At 42.9% G+C, this 24946-nt stretch overlaps 1 protein-coding gene across 2 annotated transcripts in view; it reads left to right on the top strand.

Annotated features, from left to right (window-relative positions):
* Positions 1 to 3321: 3321 nt before the first annotated feature.
* Positions 3322 to 24946, top strand: part of LOC106571974 (voltage-dependent L-type calcium channel subunit alpha-1D) — an 86770-nt gene continuing 65145 nt past the window's right edge. For both annotated transcript variants that reach the window (XM_045695967.2, XM_082962018.1), the window contains exons 1-3: positions 3322 to 3629; positions 4740 to 5100; positions 5872 to 5977. In XM_045695967.2, the coding sequence (XP_045551923.1) occupies positions 3602 to 3629; positions 4740 to 5100; positions 5872 to 5977 (495 nt within the window). In that variant the 5' untranslated portion in view covers positions 3322 to 3601. The remainder of the gene's footprint in view (positions 3630 to 4739; positions 5101 to 5871; positions 5978 to 24946) is intronic.

Raw genomic sequence — 24946 nt, forward strand, 5'->3', positions numbered from 1 at the left:
CATGCTATTCAATCGATCACTGCCGCACCTGCCCGTCCGTCCAGCATCACTACTCTGGACGGCTCTGACTTAGAATACGTGGACAACTACAAATACCTAGGTGTCTGGTTAGACGGTAAACTCTCCTTCCAGACTCACATTAAGCATCTCCAATCCAAAATTAAATCTAGAATCAGCTTCCTATATCCCAACAAAGCATCCTTCACTATTGCTGCCAAACATACCCTCGTAAAACTGACCATCCTACCGATCCTCGACTTCGGCGACGTCATCTATAAAATAGCCTCCAACACTCTACTCAACAAATTGTATGCAGTCTATCACAGTGCCATCCATTTTGTCACCAAAGCCCCATATACTACCCACCACTGCGACCTGTACACTCTCATTGGTTGGTCCTCGCTTCATACTCATTGCCAAACCCACTGGCTACAGGTTATCTACAAGTCTCTGCTAGGTAAAGCCCCACCTTATCTCAGCTCACTGGTCACCATAGTAGCACCCACTAGTAGCACGCACTCCAGCAGGTATATCTCACTGGTCACCCCCAAAGCCAATTCCTCCTTTGGTCGCCTTTCCTTCCAGTTCTCTGCTGCCAATGACTGGAACAAACTGCAAAAATCACTGAAGCTGGAGACTCATTATCTCCCTCACTAGCTTTAAGCACCAGCTGTCAGAGCAGCTCACAGATCACTGTACCTGTACATAGCCCATCTGTAAACAGCCCATCTATCTACCTCATCCCCATACTGTATTTATTTATTTATCTTGCTCCTTTGCACCCCAGTATCTCTACTTGCACATTCATCTTCTGCACATCTATCATTTCAGTGTTTAATTGCTATATTGTAATTACTTTGCCACCATGGCCTATTTATTGCCTTACCTCCCTTATCTTACCTCATTTGCACCCACTGTATATAGACTTTTTCTTTTTTCTACTGTATTATTGACTGTATGTTTTGTTTATTCCATGTGTAACACTGTGTTGTAGTATGTGTCGAATTGCTATGCTTTATCTTGGCCAGGTCGCAGTTGCAAATGAAAACTTGTTCTCAACTAGCCTACCTGGTGAAATAAAATTTAAAAAAATAAAATTGATTTAGAACTACGGAGAGTTTACCACAGGTCACAAAGAAAACAGGAGCTGCCTCCACTGTTCCTGAACCATTCAACTTTAACATTTCAACATCAAATCACCTATACTTAGTCTAATACAGTGCCAACTAAAAGATTCCAAAAACAATTTAGTCAAATCAACATAAGCTAAATATGATGTAGCGTTGTTTGTGCAATTAGAAAAAACATGTTGACTCACTCTACTTGTAGAGATATGCCAATACCATCCTCCTCTCTTTCATGTTGACAAAACGGTCTATCACTCTGTCATACAGTACACTCTTTAATTTTTTGTTGTCCTAGGCTACCTGGCTAAAACGCTTGCTCGATAGCCTTACTTCCTTTCATGGGCAACATTAGCTAGTTAACATTGGCCTTCTACATCTAGCTACATATTGAACTTCCAACCTCTCAGGCCAGAGGCACAATGTATGAATTAATGGTTGGATCAGAATCACAGTTATAATCATTGGCCAGTATGGAAAATTAAGTGTAACCACAACTCCAAATACCTATCTCCATCCATGACTAATTTAGGAAAAGGACAATTTTAGTTAGTTAGCTAGCTAGCCACTGGAGGACAACAACACAACGAGATGCAACAAGTTGTTTCTGTCAATGATGTATGCAATTTGTTAGGAGTGAAGCCAAATCCAAACTGGCTTCCCTTGACACTTTTTTTTTTGGTGCGCCAGGACCATTTTCAGTTGAGCTCGCTCAGTTTAGCTCAATGCTGATTTATTTTTATTTAACTAGGCAAGTCAGTTAAGAACAAATTCTTATTTACGATAACGGCCTACCACGGCCAAACCCGGACGACGCTGGACCAATTGTGCGCCGCCATAAGGGACCAATGAAATGGGCGGCCATAATGTTATACTCTTTTGGACCAGATAGCATCAGATAGATGGCCTACACATATAGAGACAGAGGGGCGCTGTTTCGCTCACTCGGATGCTTTCTCCGGTGAGATACATTCAGCCTCTTGCGAATTCAAGGACAATTAGGAAACACAGAGACGAAAGATAAATCATTTTATGTTTTTTGCTTGATACATTTTGTTGGGGAAGACTGGCTTCCCCTGGGCACATGAATACACGCCACTGCTGTAGACCTATTTTATAGGCCTACAATTTCTATGCGTAATGTCCTCCCCGTGAGAGTGCATTACATGATAGCGTATGTACCAGATGTAGCCCTACGTTTGACTAATAATTGGCTAATAATTGTTTGCTTTTTAGGCAAAAAAAGTATAGCCTTTTAAAAACCAAGTGATATAATGAGACAGAATGATGAATAATAACGTGTTACATGTGAAATCTGCAAGGTGTGCATACAGTACTTCATTTCTGAAATATACATGCAGGGAATTAAATTATGTGATATAAAAACCGAATAATTTAGAACTTAAAAGTTGACAATTATAGCCAAAACAGGGGCAATAGGTCATTCGTGTTTGGGTTATAATAAGACATGTATAGCCTACCAAGACCATAAACACATTTATTGTCCAAACCTCAGTGACCCGTATTAATCCAGAATCATGGATATTTTATTGTGGTGTCGGCGTGTGTGTGGGTGTGTGGTGTGTATTTGGTTTGGCCATGCGTCCACCAGCGCACGATGCCACAGGCACATTTCTCTCTGTGATTGCCCCTGAACGTTATTGAGCTTCAATTGATTAACCTTAAGCCTACACATGTTTATAATAGTTATTACATCGATGTCATAGTAATATTAGGCCCATGATTTATTAGTTTACCTTATTAGTTTGATTTATTACGGTTAATTGTTGATGGTTATTAGGCGATATGGCCATCCATATAGCCTAATAATAATATGCGCTCCCGAGTGGCACTGCATCTCAGTGCTAGAGGCGTCTCTACAGACCCTGGTTCGATTACAGGCTGTATCACAACCGGCCGTGATTGGGAGTCACATAGGGCGGCGCACAATTGGCCCAGCGTCGTTAGTGTTTGGCCTTGGTAGACCGTCATTGCAAATAAGAATTTGTTCTTAACTGACTTGTCTAGTTAAATAATGGTTAAATCAAAATAAAAACATCAATTTTAATTGATTGGCATTGGCCCAACTCAGAAGATGAGTCGTGTGTAAATAGTGACACGTTGCGCACCTTGGACACAGGGTCCATAATCACACCTTCGCGTCATTTTGAGAGGATGGTCACAGCTGTTGCTGTTGCTTCAGTAGTCTAACCAAAACTTCGAAGAGACTTGTAGCCTATGGACCACTGTTCCAGGATCTAACGTAGGCGTCTTTATTTTATTCATCTTCGATCCATCATGCGCAACACCCGGATGTTGCAATGCAAAGATGTTTGTGGTGTAGGCTACTCTCTGGGGTTCTGTAGGATTTATTAAACGTTGTTGTTGAATACTTTGGTTGATCGTTTATTGTTACACTTTTTGATATATTTTTTACTGTGTTGAAATTAAAACGGCGTTTCAATGTGGATAAGAGGATGCAAGAAGCAGAGGAACAGCCCGAAGGTAAATCCGATGCTTTGACTCAGTTGTCACTGGAGCGCTGCGCTGTCGGGAGGACGCCCGTGCGCTCTTGTGTGTATATATATATATATATATAAATATAGTCTTATGTCAGTCTTGTCGTACGTGTCTCTCGTGTGACCCGGAGCCCAAAGCTTTCTATTTGTTTTGTGCTGCAAGCATCTTTATTTATTATTATAGTTTCATAAGCAGTGGACATCACTGATGTCTCCGTAATATATTTGAATAATCATCTGAAACGTAGTTCTGAGAAAAGGTAGGTTTATTTGTGGATTGATTTGATGGAAGTTTGGAATATGATCATATGAAGTCGTCTAGGTGAGAGGAAGCAGTGACATTATTTAGATTTCAATAATTATTTGTCTGACTCAGTTTTGCATCAATTTAATTTGTTGTAACAATGGATTATATAATCCATTTTACAGTATTCAATTAGGTCATCACCAGAAATAAATAATTATTTCCACATTCTTTTCAATTTTTTTGTAGCATCCATATAGTCTACTAGGCTCTTACAATGAGCAGCCTTCCCCTGTATCCTCTGTGTTTTCATTAGTTGTCAAGGGAATGCTCCCTGGTCAGCTTAGCCCCATCTCATCAAACAATAACAACATCACTATCCTGCTCAAAGATGTCATTGCTTTGATTACAGCTTGCCATTCTAATCAGCTCACTGCAAAATTCATGTTTGCCAATATAAATGAAATGTAGTGGTTTTCTGAGACCAACAAAAATCATATTTTATTAAGAAAAGATGCACCAATAACTAGGCATACATACTAAATAAGGCCAATTTAGCTTCACTTGTGGACGTTGTAGCATCTCCCTGTGATCTGAATGAAATACATGCAGCGTTGAAAGGTTTATTTCGACATTGAAGTGTCACTGCATAGTCACAGAGACTGGTGAGGGAACCTTCTGAGTTTCACATACAGTTTGTATTTCATGCCTTTCTCTCTCCCTTCCACTCTCTATCCCCTGGATGTCTCACCATTCACTCCCCTCCCCTTCCCCACTCTCCCTCTGGCTTACACCTTTCTCTGATCAATCTCTCTCTCTCTCTCTCTCTCTCCCCCCCCCCCCCCCCCTCAGGGGCACAGTATGCCAGCAGCAACAGAGCCCATCCCTCTGGTGACACGTCGGCCCTCGGGTCAGAAAACCCCTCCCACCCACAGCCTGAACCCTGCCCCCAGACCGGAACTATCTCCTGGCAGGCCGTGATCCATGCTGCTCGTAACGCCCAGGGCGACGCTCCCCAGAGCATGAGCGCCCGCCCCTCTGTCCCTGGGGCCACACCCGCCCCGGTGGGCTCACTGTCTCAGAGGAAGAGGCAGTTGTACGCCAAGAGCAAGAAGCAGGGCGGCTCCACCAACAGCAGACCGCCCAGGGCACTGTTCTGCCTCACACTTAACAACCCCATCCGCAGAGCCTGCATCAGCCTGGTGGAGTGGAAGTATCCTTTCTGGGGCTCTCGATGGAGATATACAGGGACTCTCTGTGTCCCCGCATGGGACCTATTCGTTTACAAGAGAAAGCAGTCCATGATAGCCATGATGGCAAGTGTCATCCTCTGATAGTTAGCATCCCTTCCCAAGCACTAAACAATCAGCAACAAAATCATTTATTCTGCAGTCTCTATAGTGATCATGTAGCCTTGCCACTGTCTGGGTCTTTCCTTTTCTAAGCTGAAAACACTCCCAGACCAGACCTCGGTTGGAGACAGTCTAGAGCAGCGTTTCCCAAAACTCGGTCCTCGAATAAACGTTTAGTTTGTTTGCCCTAGCACTAAACATCTGATTAAAATGATCAACGCTTGATGATTAGTTGATTATTTCAATCAGCTGTGTAGTGCTAGGGCAGGAAACCAACATGTGCAGCCCTTGGGGTCCCGAGGAGTTTGGGAAACCCTGGTCTAGAGAAATTCATTTGAGTGTAGTGCTGAATGCAGACATCACAGACCGTATTCAGTGTGTTTTTATAGATGGCGCATTAAGACAATCCCATGATAAGGAGTAAGCTCCCCATCATCTATCAAACTGATGATGTCGCTGCATTTGAAAATGTTTGCTTTGAGCATTGTACTTTTTACCTCATAAGAGCCAAGAGAATTTCAGGATTCCGCCCCCCCCCCTTTACCTTTACATGACTGCAATGTGCTCTCTCTGTTTTATGCTCACATATTGACTGTGTGCTTTGAACATGGTTCCTTAACTGTGTGCCTCAGACCCTTTGATATCTTTATACTGCTCTCTATTTTTGCCAACTGTGTGGCCTTAGCTGTTTACATCCCCTTCCCAGAGGATGACTCCAACTCCACCAACCACGACCTGGTGAGCATTCCATTCTATTCTATTCTATTCTATTCTATTCTATTCTATTCTACAGTATAGCAGGGCTTCAGGAAGTGACACTTGTCCATAGTTTTTCTAGGAGGATTTTTTCTGCTATTGAATGCTGAGTTGGCCATGGCATAGATGGACCATGTTACACCTTCGTCAGGCTACTTCTGAGGAATCGGTGTACATAAGGAATGGCACTACACTGTTGCAGTTGTACACTGCAATTTTCTCTGCTTTGTGTGTTGCCGCTGGTGGATGTGGCTCACCATAGGTAGTCTGAAGACACACACACACACACACACACACACACACACACACACACACACACACACACACACACACACACACACACACACACACACACACACACACACACACACACACACACACACTGTACATGTTGACATCACTATGGCTACACATATTGGTCTTTAACCTGTCTGCTGGGCCTGGCTTGGGATTGGTTGTTTCCTGCATGGCCTCAGGGGTTTCCTGTCATTATTTGGTGATGTATCATGTTTCGTTTGTTGATGCAAACAGTATGCTACGCTAGTCTGTTCTGGAGGTCATCTGTCCTGTGTGTCACGCCCAGTCTGTTTCACATTCAGCAGTGAGGGCTTGGAGAGGAGAATGCCCTGATCATTTGTTATACCATGTTAGTTTGTTTACAGTATTGTGCTGATATAATCACGCACAGACTGTATGTCCAGTGCAGCTGCAGCATAGAAGCAATAAGGAAATGAAAATGATCAAATAGAATTTACACAGAGCAGTTATAGTTAGCGATATAGTTCTATGACCAGTTATATGTCAATCAGCAACCTTAACAGTGACCAGCAAACAGATGATTTTAGAATTATATTGGAGCAATTGGCGTAACGGTTAAAGTGTTGGCTTGATAGTCGCTGGCCCCGGGTTCGAGTCCCCCCCCCCCCAAGTTCAGTATATTGGTCTTAAAAGTGGGATGGAGCCCGTGGGGCCATCGGAGGGGCGTGTACACACGAGGGACTTGGTCTATACCAAGTGGGGACACGCTCTCCCAAAGAAAGGGGGTACTGTAGCGACCTTAACCCAACACCTACCGACCTCGTTAAGCGGTTTGGACTTCTTGGCGTATTAGCTAGAGTCCCGGTTGAGGCTACAATATGTAACAAGTGCTTGTCAAAGATATTTCATTCCATTTTGACATACAGAGCTGTATACCTTGTATCTCACGATTCACAGAGAGCGGCACAGTGAAGGATGACATGAGAGATGGCTGTAGGTATTCAGAGTTTCCGATGAGTTTCGCTCCGTCTTTGCGTGTTAAATTAACCATCTATCTCAGTTCTATTCCATCTCTGTGCATGCAGATCCAATGGTGTGTCAGGCCCCTAACTGTTAAAAATGTGAAAAGATGTCCGTCCTCTTTAGATTGCACTGGAAGACGCATGCCTATGAACTTGTCGTGCTGTGACTGATATTGCCCTGAGATCTGATATTGCCCTGAGATCTGATATTGCCCTGAGATCTGATATTGCCCTGAGATCTGATATTGCCCTGAGATTTGATATTGCCCTGAGATCTTCTTAGAGAAGTAAGTATTAAAAAACAGATCTCAAAACAGATGGAGGAAACAGAGTATTAACTCTCGCCAAACCTCTGGTCAGCATCATCTCATGTCCAATCTTTATTTGATGGAGGTTTTCTCTATTCTCAAAGCTCTCGTCAGAATAAACACATTTCAAATGAGCAGGAAGGAGATCAAATAATTGAGTTGTTTATGTTGTAAATTGCTGGAGGTATAAGGCTATTAATGAACACATTTTGAGAGAGTCATTTCTAGCATATTAAGACACCAGTGTCTGTGCACTCCCCCCCCCCCCCCCCCCCCCCCCCCCCCCCCCCCCCCCCCCCCCCCCCCACACACACACACACACACACACACACACACACACACACACACACACACACACACTTGAGCATGTATCACCTGGCCTCTACATGTCTGCTCTCACAATAGCATTACTGAAGGGGAAGGGGCGAGTCTGTCGATGCCAGGGTTAGGGTCAATTCCAGGCAATTCAGAAAATAAACCATATTGCAATTCCATATTCTCCTCATTGAAAAGGATTGAGGAGAATTGCATTTGTAATTTCAGTGTACTTCCTGAATTGTCTGGAATTTAAATGAATTGTCCCCAAGCCCGGTGTGTGCTTAATAGCCTACCTAGCATGAATGAAACCAACAATTCCTAATCTATCAAACGCTTGAATGCACTCTCTCTCAGGGTGTAATCCTCATTTGAACACTGTATGGGTGGATCAGTAGAAGTGCAGATCTGGAGCATGAATGAGTGCGGGTGCTTTAAGGATGGTTACATGTGTGTCTTAAGAGTACATGGCCATGTACTGTTATAATCTCCACCCGGCACAGCCAGAAGAGGACTGGCCACCCCTCAGAGCCTGGTTCATCTCTAGGTTTGTTCCTAGATTCCAGACTTTCTAGGGAGTTTTTCCTAGCCGTTGTGCTTCTACATCTGCATTGAGTGCTCTCTGGGGTTTTGGGCACGGTTTCTGTATAAGCGCTTTGTGACAACTGCTGATGTTAAAAGGGCTTTATAAATACATTTGATTGATCAATTGTGTGTCGTGCTGTGTGACGGTCACTTAGGGGCTTGAGACCTTCTCCCTTATGTGTCATTGAGCCTGGCCACTCACACCAGTGTGGCTCTTTATCTGGGGGTGCATGTCAGTATCTGTGGGAATATCCTAGTCTGAGCGGGTGAGGAACTAGGAACATCCTATATTGTGTGTGCACATGTCTCTGTGACCCTATGAGTGTATGTGTGTGGCCAGGTTTGGAGGATTAAGCTGTGCTGTAGATTAGTGTCCAGTAGATGAGAGGAGGTTGTGCAGGCAGAGACGGGGAGGGGGGGGGGGGGGGGGGGGGGCACACGAGTGGGAGGTGGGACTGTGAAAGGGATGAGGGTTTAACAGGGGATCGTGTGACTCTGTCTGTTTGGGTCAGACTGACCCGTGTTGTGGCTGGGATGACGATAAGGATCCTATTCAGCTTGGATATGATCTGATGGTTACTTCAACTTATGGCATCTCCTTTGACCACTACCATACTGCTTGTCCAACGAGCGAGCCGTCGCATTGGTCTCCATTGGCAACAGGCGCCAACAGTCACAGCGTAAACACACAGTTGAATAACACTGGATAGACAATCCTAATGAAAACCATTACGGGATGATGCTTACTCTCCTGTGTGTTCCTCTGTGTTTGATTCATTTGTTCCCCGGAGATATTTCCATGTATCTGTTGAAGAGAGCCATTGTGTGTGGGTTGTTTAATTGATTCTGTATCATCAAGGTCTCACTTTTGATGGAATTGGATAGCTGAATGGTTTTAATTTGTCCAACTATTTTAGACAGTATGCTAGTATCTAAGATAGGGCTTTTGGATTTAATGGTGTTACTAGATGAGTTTGGTGGGTACTTATGACATCTCCTTTAACTACGTGTGTGAGAAAGTCACAGAGGGTCAAAGATCATACCCCTAAGGCATGCTAACCTCCCCTGTTATTGGTAATGGTGAGAGGTGAACATCTCTTGGAGGTACAAGCTTGATGTAGTAATTGCTAGGAATATGGGATCAAATACTAAACCTTTGACCACCTTATTTTGTTAAACAAAATACTTTTTTCTGAGCAATTGTATTAGTATAAAATAGTATAATTTCCCTATTCTCTTGAGCATACAATATGCTCAATATTTGAATGATGTATTTTATACGGTCATTTTTGTTCATCTTTATCAAGGGGGTCAATAATTTCGGAACCCCACTTTATGTGTGTCTGTGTGTCTGTGTATGTGTGTGTTTATGCTGCCTTTGTTTGTCTGTGTATGTGTGTGTTTATGCTGCCTATGTGTGTCTGTGTGTGTTTATGCTGCCTATGTGTGTATGTGTGTTTATGCTGCCTATGTGTGTATGTGTGTGTTTATGCTGCCTATGTGTGTATGTGTGTGTTTATGCTGCCTATGTTTGTCTGTGTATGTGTGTGTTTATGCTGCCTATGTGTGTATGTGTGTGTTTATGCTGCCTATGTGTGTCTGTGTATGTGTGTGTTTATGCTGCCTATGTGTGTATGTGTGTGTTTATGCTGCCTATGTGTGTATGTGTGTGTTTATGCTGCCTATGTGTGTATGTGTATGTGTGTGTTTATGCTGCCTATGTGTGTTTGCGGATAATATGTGTGTGTTATACATTACATTTTCACCGGACAGTCTGCCAAAAAATATGTAATGTGTGTGTGTGTGTGTGTTTGTGTTATTCTTTCTGTCAGGAATGGAATGTTTAGTCAAAGAGGAGGGGAAATGAGTCAGGCTAAGCAGGTCACGTTTGTGTGTGTGTGTGTGCGCACGTGCGTGCGCATATGTGTTTGTGGGTGAGATAGAGATAGAAAGAAATAGATAGATGCAGACCTATTTCATCCGCTTTAAGACTCTCTACCTCTCTCCCAGTCTCACTCTTTATTTATTTCTCTGATAGATTGACTACCTACTAAAAAAACGTAGTACTGTGTTGTAAAACGTATCTAACTTGCATGGTTTTTGTTTTGGCTAAGATACAGTGGCCAGCTTGTGCACAAACAGTACTTTTAATTAATCTATTAAAATATATCTATAAATAGATTTGAATCTATAAAATCTATTATTTTGATGGAGTTTCCACTGTTGGGGTTGTGCTATTAAAATGAAATAAAATTGTATTGATCATATGGATAAGGTACAGTGTAGTTTACACAGTACAATGAAATGCTTCCTTGTCAGCTCTCCTCTCAACAGTGCAAAAGTTACAAAACAAAGTACAGTGCAGTTGAGTGCATTGTTATAATGCAACTCTGTCGGTTTTAAGCACGCAGGGTGTTAGTATGGAAGGCCTTATCCCTATTTGAGACCACATATACCTGATGTAACTTGATGTTCACGGTTGTTCACTATAACAGCACAGTATGTCTCAACCGGGGCTGGGCGGCAATGCTGAGAGCAGATGTCCATTGATCGAATCGGGCTACCAGAGCTGTGTAACAGGGTATGACCCCGGACGGGCTAGCCGAGGCCAGGCTCTGCTCCCCAGGCAGCATTATTACAGCCTCGTTTCAGTTCTCGCCTCATTACAACCGGGAAGTGCTCTGTTGGCCTCGGGGGGGGGGGGGGGGGGGGACGACACACATGCAGGTAGTACACGTGCACCATGCGGACACACACACACGTACGCAGACATGTGAAACAGACTTCAGTTTGCTGCTGTCAGTATAGTTTCCTCCACTGTCCATGTCCCCATACCGGGCTCGAACCAGTCATCCTCTGTTCGCAAACACAAGTGACCACCCTCCTTGACGACGTACCAACCGTTTACACTATCGAGAAATATCTAATTCAATAGCTTCATCGGCGACATTTCAAGCAAGCTGTGGGAGTGAGCTTACGGTACATTCTTAACTCCGTTACACATGCAAGCATGCACACACTCACACACAATTTGTCTTGACATTTTTTGGACACTGTATTAATCATTTAAGGAATGCTTTGAATTTACCCTGACTCCAAGGAAACCACAGTTCTTAGTCCACTCCACAAGATAACCTAAGTGTCTACCACAGAGCGGAGTGTGTGGGCATGGCGAGTGGGTAGATGTCTTACAGCAGCTAGGTCAGGGCTCATTGTCAGTCAGAACCAGCAGCCAGAGACATGGCTGGCAACAACAAAACGAATAAAACACACTGCACAGCACAGCACAGCACAACAACAGTAGGACAGTACAGCACAACTGAACACAACACAACACAGCACTGCACAATACAACACAAAGACAGCCTCTCTCTCCCCCAGAGCTATGAAGGACAGAAGCAAATGTTTGCATGAACATCATTCATTTAAACTTAATGGTGTGAAAATGTTCTCCTTTTTCCAGTGTGGCTTTTGACGCTCTAAGTATTTACACGGCCAACAAATATCATTGTGTATATCTGGAAGAGATAGAGGAAGAACATACGTGTGAAAAACAAACTTAATGCCTATACCTTACTGCTCCATTCTCCTCCTGTTTTCCACAGGATTACCCTCATACTGTAATCATTACCCTCACACTGTAATCATTACCCTCATACTGTAATCATTACCCTCATACTGTAATCATTACCCTCATACTGTAATCATTACCCTCATACTGTAATCATTACCCTCACACTGTAATCATTACCCTCATACTGTAATCATTACCCTCATACTGTAATCATTACCCTCATACTGTAATCATTACCCTCATAATGTAATCATTACCCTCACACTGTAATCATTACCCTCATACTGTAATCATTACCCTCATACTGTAATCATTACCCTCATACTGTAATCATTACCCTCATACTGTAATCATTACCCTCACACTGTAATCATTACCCTCATACTGTAATCATTACCCTCATACTGTAATCATTACCCTCATACTGTAATCATTACCCTCATACTGTGATCATTACCCTCATACTGTAATCATTACCCTCATAATGTAATCATTACCCTCATAATGTAATCATTACTCTCATACTGTAATCATTACCCTCACACTGTAATCATTACCCTCATACTGTAATCATTACCCTCATACTGTAATCATTACCCTCATACTGTAATCATTACCCTCATAATGTAATCATTACCCTCATAATATAATCATTACTTTCATACTGTAATAGTTACTCTCATACTGTAATCATTACCCTCACACTGTAATCATTACCCTCATACTGTAATCATTACCCTCATACTGTAATCATCACCCTCATACTGTAATTATTACCCTCATACTGTAATTATTACCCTCATAATGTAATCATTACCCTCATACTGTAATCATTACCCTCATACTGTAATCATTACCCTCATACTGTAATCATTACCCTCATAATGTAATCATTACCCTCATAATGTAATCATTACCCTCATACTGTAATCATTACCCTCACACTGTAATCATTACCCTCATACTGTAATCATTACCCTCATACTGTAATCATTACCCTCATACTGTAATCATTACCCTCATACTGTAATCATTACCCTCACACTGTAATCATTACCCTCATACTGTAATTATTACCCTCGCAATGTGATCATTTACCATCATACTGTAATCATTACCCTCATACTGTAATCATTACCCTCATACTGTAATCATTACCCTCATAATGTAATCATCACCCTCATACTGTAATCATTACCCTCATACTGTAATCATTACCCTCATACTGTAATTATTACCCTCATACTGTAATTATTACCCTCATAATGTAATCATTACCCTCATAATGTAATCATTACCCTCATAATGTAATCATTACCCTCATACTGTAATCATTACCCTCATACTGTAATCATTACCCTCATACTGTAATCATTCAACTCATACTGTAGTCATGCATGCAGTGTGTGTGTGTGTGTGTGTGTGTGTGTGTGTGTGTGTGTGTGTGTGTGTATGTGTGTGTGTGTGTGTTTGTGTGTGTGTGTGTGTGTGTGGAGGTTTCATGAAATGTCAACAGTATTTTACATTGGGTACAGAGTGTGTCTTTCGTCTGGGTGAGGTGTCAAAAGCTTTTTGCCATGAGTGCTTTTAGGTCTTGTGAAATGTCAACTGCGGTTGGCTTCACGCGTGTTAGCCTCATGTAACTTATTTGGTCTTTTGAAATGTCAACAAAAGATCTGCTGCAGTCACTGTATGTCCAGGCCCTGAAGTGGGTGTGTGTGTGTGTGTGTGTGTGTGTGTGTGTGTGTGTGTGTGTGTGTGTGTGTGTGTGTGTGTGTGTGTGTGTGTGTGTGTGTGTGTGTGTGTATTTGTGTCTGTGTGTGAACCTGAGGGACTTTTAGATATACTTGTCAGATCCATCAGATGTGGTCAAGCTGCCCTCATGGCGTTGTCCGTCTGAGATTAGTCATGCTCTGGTGGATGTGAATGTAGTTGCCCTGCTTCGGTTATCTCTCTGTTAGAGGGAGATGGGGACACTGATAGGAATGATGATGATCAGAGCCATGTATTTAGAAAGTTGGGCCAATGCGATTTCAGCATTGTGATATATTTATGTAACAGTGTAGGTTCCGTCCCTCTCTTCGCCCCAACCTGGGCTCGAACCAGGGACCCTTGCACACATCAACAACTGACACCCCACGAAGCATCGTTACCCATCGCGCCACAAAAGCCGAAACCCTACTTCAAGTCTCAGAGCGAGTGACGTCACTGATTGAAATGCTATTAGCGCGCACCACCGCTAACTAACTAGCCATTTCACATCGGTTACATTTACACGGAAGCCCTTCTATGGCAGCCAAGTTTGCTCCCATTAACATTACATGAGGAATATTTTTTTTTAAATACTACAAAACTGAATGCCTAGTGTGAGCATTATGATGCATTTACATGACACTACAACTATGGCAGCCATGTTAGCTCTGCATTAACATTACACGGGGAAATACTGAAACAATGATATGTAATTGAATGTCGAGAATTAGAACAATATTCAACATTCTAAAAGTTGGCATAACTCTCCAAATACAGTATATGCTCTGATGATGATGATGACGATGATGACAGAGATGTTGGATGGAGAACGGGGATGATGATGATGAACATGATGATGAGGATGGAGAGGAAGGATTGTAAACAGTGCGCCTGGCTGTGAGGAAGCTTGTCTGTTTTAATCCTGATTTATATGGTCCAGTGAGGGCAGATTACTGCAGCCAGGCATGTGCAGTTGGAAAGTGCCTGCAGCCTGATTGATGCCTGTTTCACCATTGTGCCATCAATGGTCCATCCACCCTCCTATCTCATTCATCTGTCTCTGTTGTCAATCCCTCACAGTGGTCCGAGAGTCTCGTTTCCTCTCTCAGCTGTTCCCTCGCTCAATCACTAAGTCATTGTTCTTGACCAATGATGACAGGTTAGGGGGATGGATAGAGAGATGGAGGGAATGTGGGAGCATTGATTAGGTTGTAAGTGGTTTGACATGGGGATTGGGAGGGTGAAGATGCCGCCCCCCCTCATTACGCTAGACCTGTTGTTAGACTGAGGAAACAAAAGACTGTGTTGGTAGTTGTTACACACGGCTATGAATCCAAAGAAACTCATTCTTGATGAAGTTTTGAACGTCAAAAGTCGTGGGAGCGTTTTGTTTTTCTTTTCTTGTTTTTACAAATCTCACAGTGGTGGTGAGAGAGGCAATATAATGGAGCTGTGTTCAGGGTTAGGTAGGTTACTTTCTAAATGTAATCCATTAGTTATTAGTTACCTGTCCAAAATTGTAATCAGTAACATAACTTTTGGATTACCCAAACTCAGTAATGTAATCTGATCACATACTCCGGTACTTTGGCGACTAGTAAGCATTTTTTAAACCTCCCACTTTGGGCTGGATGTGTCAATGTGTAATTCATACATGCATAATGTATGCGCAGAATTGCTGTCTTATTTCAATTTGCCAAATTTGAAAGTGACTGTTTTCTGGAAGCTATGCTGCGCAATTTTACCTCCATTTCCCCCCATGTGGGCCAGCCCCCTAGCAATTCGAGTTCCAGCCAATGAGAGTCAGCCCCTCATCATTTGAGTGACAGCTAGCAAGAAGCACACACAGCAGAGCGCGAGAAAGAACAATGGTGGTGCATATATCTGAACATTCAGTGCATTCAGAAAGTACTCAGACTCCTTCCCTTTTTCCACATTTTGTTACGTTACAGCCTAATTCTAAAATGGATTAAAAAAAAAATCCTCATCAATCTACACACAATACCCCATATTGACAAAGCGAAAACAGGTTGTATTTATAAAAAAAAACAGAAATACCTTATTTACATAAGTATTCAGACCGTTTCCTATGAGACTCAAAATTGAGCTCAGGTACATCCTGTTTCCATTGATCATCCTTGAGATGTTTCTACAACTTGATTGGAGTCCACCTGTGGTAAATCCAATTTATTGGACATGAATTGGTCAGGCACACACCTGTCTATATAATGTCCCACAGTTGACAGTGCATGTCAGAGAAAAAACCAAGCAATGACGTCGAAGGAATTGTCCGTAGAGCTTCATGACAGGATTTTGTCGAGGCACAGATCTGGTGAAGGTTACCAAAAAACTTCTGCAGCATTGAAGGTCCCCAAGAACACAGTGACCTCCATCATTCTTAAATGGAAGAAGTTTGGAACCACCAAGACTCTTCCTAGAGCTGGAAACTGAGCAATCGGGGGAGAAGGGCCTTGGTCAGGGAGGTGACGATGTGATAATGGTGCTGGAGGGGATGGCTTCAGTTTTTTTTACGGGCTCCTAACCAATTGTGCTATTTTGTTAGTTTTTTTTCTCGCATTGTTTGTAACTCATTTTGTACATAATGTTGCTGCTACCGTCTCTTATGACACATCAGACCAGCGATTACTCACCTCAAACTGGACAAAGATTTTTTTCTTTAATGAGTCCGACGCAAAGGATATGCTGCTTTGTTGAGACAAGGCCCAAATCCCTTCCTCCGCGTGAAGAAAATACGGAGAAAAAGGGGGAGGAAAGCGTGGTGCCTTGTAAGAATTCGCAGACGAGTAGGTAAACCATCACTACCCTCCGTATTATTGGCCAACGTGCAATCATTGGAAAAAGAACTGGACAATCTACGATCAAGACTATAATACCAACTGGACATTAAAAAATGTAATATCTTATGTTTCACTGAGACGTGTCTAAGCGACGTCACAGATAATGTAGAGCTGGCTGGCTTCTCCGTGCATCGGCAGGACAGAGCAGCTACGTCTTGTAAGACAAGGGGCGGGGGTGTGTGTCTATTTGTCAATAACTGCTGATGAGCAATGTCTAATATTAAAGAAGTCTCCAGGTATTGCTTGCCTGAGGTAGAATACCTCATGATAAGCTGTTGACCACACTATCTACCAAGAGAGTTCTCATCTATATTATTCGTATCCGTCTATTTACCACCACAAACCGATGCTGGCACTAAGATCATAAGCAAACAAGAAAATGCTCATCCAGAGGCGGCACTCCTGGTGGCCGGGGACTTTAATGCAGGCAAACTTAAATCCGTTTTACCTCATTTCTACCAGCATGTCACATGTGCAACCATAGGAGAAAAAAAACTCTAGACCTCCTCCTGATTCCAGCTTACAAGCAAAAACTAAAGCAGGAAGTACCAGTGACTCGCTCAATACGGAAGTGGTCAGATGATGTGGAAGCTACGCTACAGGGCTGTTTTGCTAGCACAGACTGGAATATGTTCCGGGACAAATAAAATTTGATTTGACCAAGAACCCGATGGTCACTCTGACAGAGCTCCAGAGTTCCTCTCTGGAGATCGGAGAACCTTCCAGAAGGACAACCATCTCTCCAGCACTCAACCAATCAGGCCTTTATAGTAGAGTGGCCAGACGGAAGCCACTCCTCAGTAAAAGGCACATGACAGTCCGCTTGGAGTTTGCCAAAAGGCACCTAAAGGACTCTCAGATCATGAGAAACAAGATTCTCTGGTCTGATGAAACCAAGACTGAACCCTTTGGCCTGAATTCCAAGCATCACGTCTGGAGGAAACCTGGCACAATCCCTACGGTGAAGCATGGTGGTGGCTGCATCATGCTGTAGGGATGTTTTTCAGTGGCATGGACTGGGAGTCTAGTCAGGATTGAGGGAAGGATGAACAGTACAAAGTACAGAGAGATCCTTGATGAAAACCAGCTCCAGAGCACTCAGGACCTCAGACTGGGGTGAAGGTTCACCTTCCAACAGGACAATGACCCTAAGCACACAGCCAAGATAACGCAAAAGTGGCTTTGGGACAAGTCTCTGAATGTCCTTGAGTGGCCCGGCCAGAGCCCGGACTTGAACCCGATTGAACATCTCTGGAGAGACCTGAAAATTGCTGTGCAGCGACGCTCCCCCTCCAACCTGACAGAGATTAAGAGGATCTGCAGAGAAGAATGGGAGAAACTCCCCAAATACAGGTGTGCCAAGCTTGTAGCGTCATACCCAAGAAGACTCGAGGCTGTAATCGCTGCCAACGGTGCTTCGACAAAGTACTGAGTAAAGAGTCTGAATACTTATGTAAATGTGATATTTCAGTATATATTTTTTTGTTGTTGCAAAAATGTCTTAAAACCAGTTTTTGCTTTGTCATTATGGGGTATTGTGTGTAGATTGATGAGGAATTATATTTTTTTAATCCATTTATATCATGACACAAGGCGAGACCCAGATGCAGACACAGGAGGGAGATGGTTGGAGTCTTACAATATTTATTAATCCAATAGGGTAAGGCAAGAGAATGGTCGTGGACAGGCAAAAGGGTCAAAACCAGTTCAGAGTCCAAAAGGTATCGAAGGGCAGGCAGAAACAAGGTCAGGGCAGGCAGGATGATCAGGCAGGCAGGAAAGTAGTCCAGAGTCAGGCAGGGGTCAAAACCAGGAAGACTATCAAAAAGAGAGTAGCAAAAGAAGTACGGGAAAAACACGCTGGTTGACTTGACTAACATACAAGACGAAGTGGCACAGAGAGACAGGAAACACAGGGATAAATACACTGGGGAAAATAAGCGACACCTGGAGAGGGTGGAGACAATCATAGGAACAGGTGAAACAGATCAGGGCGTGGCAATTTAGAATAAGGGGTCTGAATACACACTGTATGTGATGTAGAACACCATTTTTTAGGACAACTTTTTGGCTTGTGGCTACGTTCAGAACTACTGGCTAAAAAGTATACGAAAGTACCAGAGAATCCCATTAAGAGGCGTTAGAAGAAGACAAGAAAGAATCCATCAAATGCATTTGGTGTGTCTTCATAGTGGTCTCTGACTTGTGGTCAGACCCGTTCCTTTGGAACAAACTTCAATTTGAGAAAACAGAAAGCGGTCATAATGTATTTTTTCCACAAACTTCCTTTCTGAATTTAAAAGTAATCCAACAAGTAATCATCTAGTTTTTCTAAAGTATCTGTAATCTGATTACAATATTTTGATTACAGTGACAGTTTTTTTTGTAATCAGATTACATGTAAGTGATTACATCTTATCACTTACTCCCCAACCCTGGCTGTGTTAAAATAAATCTACTTTATTAAACCAGAGAAGTCACAATGAGATTTTCATCCCTTTTTTCATTTTTTTATGAGGAGGAAGGCCCTCAGAGGGCAACATAATGCCACACACAGAAGGTCAGTCACAGTCACAGTCACATGCTCCTCTCCATCAGTCCAAAACCAGCTCCTCAATCCCCTGTGTTACTGATCCCATTGCCTGCCGCACCCAGTGACCAGCCAAACTCATGTAATGTTGTGACATTAGGTTCACTTAAGTCTGGGAGTAGAACAACAGAATGTGACCTTAAATAGAGTGGGGCTTTACCACCCCGTCCTGGCAGGCCCACTAGGAGGTAGATACCATGACCCGGCTGCCCAGCCTGTCCTGTTGGCACACCCTGTTGTTACACAGACGCCCAACCAACAGAGGGTTAGTGTTAGAGGGGCCATAAACTGCAACAGCAAGTCAGAGGGCATTCTTGGGGACCTGGCTGGCACCTCTCTCACATGTGTTTTGTAACCTGTCTTCCCCGTAACTTGAGTATTTGCGCCAGTGTGAAGTTAATATAGTGTTTTGGTACTGTGGTTAAAGGGGCAAAATCAATGGCGTTGTGTAGAGGGTTTGATATCTGCTGCCCCTTTAATGAAATGCTCAATATCATAGGGGTATATACTGGAGTTGGAGGTCAGGCAAAGGTTTAGTCTAGTCTTGTGTCCTCTGTGCTTATTCCTCTTATACATCTGAGTGGTTATGTGTCTTGTGTGTGATGTGAGTGTGTTATTGTAAGCGAGTGTGTACTGTGTGTATATTCATCTGTGGCTCCTTCCTTCACCACATTTTACATAAGTGCTCCGCTACCGTGACAACTGTGTCCATGGAGACTTGAGGGTGTCTGGGAGGAAGTGTTTGCCTCGGAGACTCTCTTCAACCAGGAATAGAGATGAACTACAGCTGCTCTATTTGCTGCCTGCCCGCCCACTCACTCACTCCACTCTTTCCACTCCACGACATAATCTGGCTGTGTTGATGCATAAATATGTGTTGTGTGTGTGAATGCATGTTTGTACACCAATGTATGTTAATCTGTTTCTCAATGCATACTGGATGTGTGTACATGTTAGAGAGACACTGTGGCTATTCAAAGGCTGCTGGTGCTAGGCCAACATCAAATATGTTTTAAGTTAATTTTATCCATAAATCCAGCACTTAAAATAGAAACAAGAGGGAATCATATGGGCTTAATTGTAAAACCTTTGAGGATATGATGATGGTGATGGTTGGGAAGAGTTTGTGGAGTAAAGCTTGTGCACTATCAAACGTAGGTGTTTTTATATTGATAAAGGACCAGCAAATTCTTATGGATCTCTCTCTCTGTCTCTCTCTCTGTCTCTCTCTCTCTCACACACACACACACACGCCTTGGTTAACCCTCAGTGAATGTACTTCACATCACCATAACTCTGACCCACTCCTGTCTCTTCCTGTTCTCCAACCTCCCTGACTGACCAATCAGCATGTCTTCCTCATTATGCTGAGCCAATTAGATATGACATAACCGAGCCATGTATTATTAGACGTGTGACATCACCACCGTCTCTTTCATTATATAATATAACCAATTATTAGTAATCATTTAAGTGATAATGCCCGAGAAGCCGATGTTTGGAGGATGTATTGGCACGGTTGTTGTTTGGCCCGAGATCTTGGTAAACCGTTATACAACGGGTTACCAAGATATTCAAATAATGATTGACATAGTTTCATTAAAAATGTTATTTTAATTAATTTATTCATACTATTTCATCCTTCCACAAGATATAGTCCCGACACAATTCTAGGGTTGCTGGAGACACGACCCAGTCGTTCAGTCTTTTTGTTCTGTATCTATGGACCCAGTCGTTCGTTGTAAGTGTTCCATTGCCATACTGGCTGGCAACGTTCTTATCCCTTGCTTGCTAGCTAGCCGCCTACAGCTAACTTACAGTCACGTCAAAAAGTGCAGCCAGAATAACAGCAAAGTAGCTGCATTTGCATTTGTTTAAGCTGTTTTCTAGTGACATTTATTTGGACACATTCATAACAATGAGCTAATGAGGCGCGATTTCGCCTGGCATAGAAAATGTGCTCACTCGTCAGGATACTGTCGTTCAGAGGAGCTAGCCAACAACACAGCTACAGTAACACAATCACTTCAAACTGAAGCTGGAAAGACTGCAAATTAGCTGGGTTTCGTTTGACCTTTTTGTGTTTATTTTGAATAATATCCATAAAAATGGTGCCAGCTGATTCATGATTTTGACTGGATGAGAAACGCTGACTTCCTGTCTGTCTCGTCCCGACTCCCGACACCTTCATTACTATGGGACAGCAGAAGATTGAATTTGAATATTGAAACAATGTTGCAAATGTCGGAGACACAGACAGCAAGGTTTATACAAATCTCCACTGTTGAAAACGAAATGTTAGTCTAAAAGAAATGTGAGATAATGTCTTGATGCTTTTTATAGTGAAGATCAAGTTAGTAAGTTGCCTGGCTGGGCTGATGAGACAGTGGATTGCGCAATCGGATGGAACAGAGTAAATATGTAAGGATCGACGCTGGAGATGAGAAGCAGGTACAGGGAGAGCATTTAATAAACAACGGGCATGAAACAGAACAGGAACAGTGTCTGGACAGGGGAAAAATAACGACATCAATGCTGACACAGGGAACAAACTGAGGAGCAGACAGATATAGAGGGGGTAATCAACAACGTAATGGAGTCCAGGTGAGTCCAATATTGCGCAGCTGTGCGTAATGATGGTGACAGGTGTGCGTAATGAAAGGCAGCCCTCGAGTGCCAGAGAGGGAGAGCAGGAGCAGGCGTGACAGTACCCCCCCCCCCCCCCCCCCCCCAGGGACGCCACCCGGCGTCCCACCTGGGCGAGCCTGGTGGGCCGGCTGAAGCATGACGTGGGGTGTAAGGCATGAAATGAGAGGCCCTCGAGCGCCAGAGAGGGAGTGCGGGAGCAGGCGTGACAAAATAGGCATTTTAACGCCTGTGGTAACTTGTGGAATAGAGACCAGCTGGAATGCAATTTTAACCAATCAGCATTCAGGATTAGACCCACCCGTTGTATAAGATGGTATAACCAAGCGTGTTATTCACTATGAAGGATCACAGTGTTCACAATAACTAAGTTTCATATTTTATGTTTAGTTTATTAAATGTTTAGTATATATCTGGTTTCTCCTTTCACTATGCACTTTAATAAATGAAATGAATCAAAATGAACAAATTATTGCATTAGTCTTGACCCATATGGATGACTGGATCAAATAGCCTTGTTAATTAATACAACCCCTATCACCCAGATCAGAGGTGGACAGTGTTCAGTCATAATACTGGTTCTCATCTCAGGGCTCTGCTAGAACCCTTAGCTTTATGATTTTGTTATTATTATTATGATTATTATTATTATTATAGTAATATATACAGTACCAGTCAAAAGTTTGGACACACCTACTCATTCAAGGGTTTTTCTTTATTTTTTCTATTTTCTACATTGTAGAATAATAGTGAAGACCTCAAAACTATGAAATAACACATATGGAATCATGTAGTAACCAAAAAAGTGTTAAATCACAATATATTTTAGATTTAGATTCTTCAAAGTAGCCACCCAGTGTTAACTGGCTGAACCAACAATTCAGTACTTTCAGCACATCAATACTTATTTCAAAACAGTGATGCTGTCAATCTCTCCTCCACTCTGGACTAGGCGAGACCGACATGTATGGTATTGGCATTGGCCATACGTGCTACTCTGTTCTGGGGCAGCTGCAGCTTTTCTAGTTCATTTTTTGCAAGACCTGACCTGACATCTGGACAATAGTCAAGATGCGACAAAACCAGAGCTTGCAGGACTAGTTTGGTTGCATGTGATGTTAAAAAGCAGAGCATCTCTTTATCACAGGCAAACCTCTCCCCATCGTTACAATAATATAATCAATATGCTTTGACCAAGACAGTTTAAAATCGAATAAAACACCAAGAAGTTTACCCTTACAATTAAAAAAATAAATCACAGTCAGACACGTGGTCTTTGGACACAGGTGTGAAGTTTCACATGTTCATTTTTCACGTGTTTTTCCAGCATGAAAACATAGGATTTTTTCCCACATGATGATTTTCACCACTTCCAGCTCCATCTGGTCTCCCATCCAGGTACTCGATTAAAGGTGTTTGAAGCAGCAATCCTTAATTGAAGCATGAACAAAGTTTTCTCCCCGCCAAAGATTCGGTAAAAGCTGAGGGATGGGGCTATGGATGCGAGGACTGACCATCCTTGATATCTACATTAGAGTTTTAACCATGTTTTTAGGCTATACATTTACTTTGTTTACAAACATTGGAGTAAATGTGGAGTTTTCTTACATGTGAACCTGCAAATTAGATTTTTTTTCTTCACATTTGATTTATTTTCACATGTGATCTTGCAATTCCACATGTGAAAGTGATCCACATGTGAAACGGCAAATATGATTTTCACATGTGAACGTTTTTTAACATGTCAAACTACACATTTCTCATGTGAAATGGCAATTCACATGTGAAATGTAAGCTCAGCTTGTGAAAACAGCTATTGGACATGTGTTTTCTTGTAGGTGTAGTACTTGCTCAACAGCCACATTATTCATTTCCAGATTCAGCTGAGGTCCTGTACCTAGGGGGTGATTTGTGCCAAATACAATGCTTTTGATTTTAGATCCTTACTGACTGCAACTCTTTGTTTAGGGTTGCGGTGAATTCACTAGCTGTGGGTGCTGACATGTATTGGAAGAGTCAGCGTAAATAGACACACAGTCTTTGTTTAACGCTAGCTCCCTCACAAGTGACAGTTGTGGAGATGTCCGTCTGCCTTAAGGATGGACCATGAGGATGTCTGATTTCCGGGCTGTTGCTGCATTTGGAGATGTGCCCGTCGATCAGCAGCACTGACCTCAGGGTCGCTCACCTCCAGGCCAGTCCAGCTCTACTGTACCCTACTCTAATCCCAAAACCGATCAACCCTGCGTCTTTTAGGATATCATTTGTAGAATTGACCCCATCCAGTCCCACAGCACTCTCCCCCTCTCTCCCTCCCTCCATAGGGCAGTACAGTTTTGTAGCTGGTAGATAATAGGTTAAGATATTTACTGTGCAGAGTACTTAGCCAATGAGGGGGGAGGAGAGCAGAGTCGGATTTGTATCTAACGCCTGTTATCGTTGTTGACAAATAACAATAGGTCTGCGTGGGAGGTGAGGTGACAGAAAACCTTAAACTTATTTTCAGAAGAGGTCCTTTGCTTATTGTCTGCGCTTCCATAGAACATTCCACAACGGAGTGTTGTAACTGTGGTTCACTGTCATATCTGCCTGTATTGAGGTTTTGGATTGCTGTTTTTATAGCAAGTAGGAGGTAAATGGCTATTGGAGTGGTGCTAATGGTGGAGATGTGGGGCTCCTCTGTTCAGCAGTTGCTCTCTCTTCCCACTGTGTTCTGCTGTAGTCTGCAGCACACTGTCCACCATTCTGGCTCTTATTCATCTCATCAGTTCAATCAGTGCAGAGCTAATAAGGCCTGATTACCCCCACAGCCTGCTACTGGACTACATCAGGGCCTCAGGGTTACTTACAGTAGCGCCCCCCACACACACACACACACACACACACACACACACACACACACACACACACAGTGGAGGATTTAGGTATGGGCGACATGGGCAGCCGCCCAGGGCGGCATCTTGCTGGGGGCGGCATGAGGCGCCCGCACAAAAATATTCGTAATGGTGACATTTGTGCGATCGGTTTTCTAGCACTCATTTGC

The sequence above is a fragment of the Salmo salar genome, chromosome 15 (genome assembly GCF_965601325.2).
Source record: "Salmo salar chromosome 15, fSalSal1, whole genome shotgun sequence".
NCBI classification, from domain to species: domain Eukaryota; kingdom Metazoa; phylum Chordata; class Actinopteri; order Salmoniformes; family Salmonidae; genus Salmo; species Salmo salar.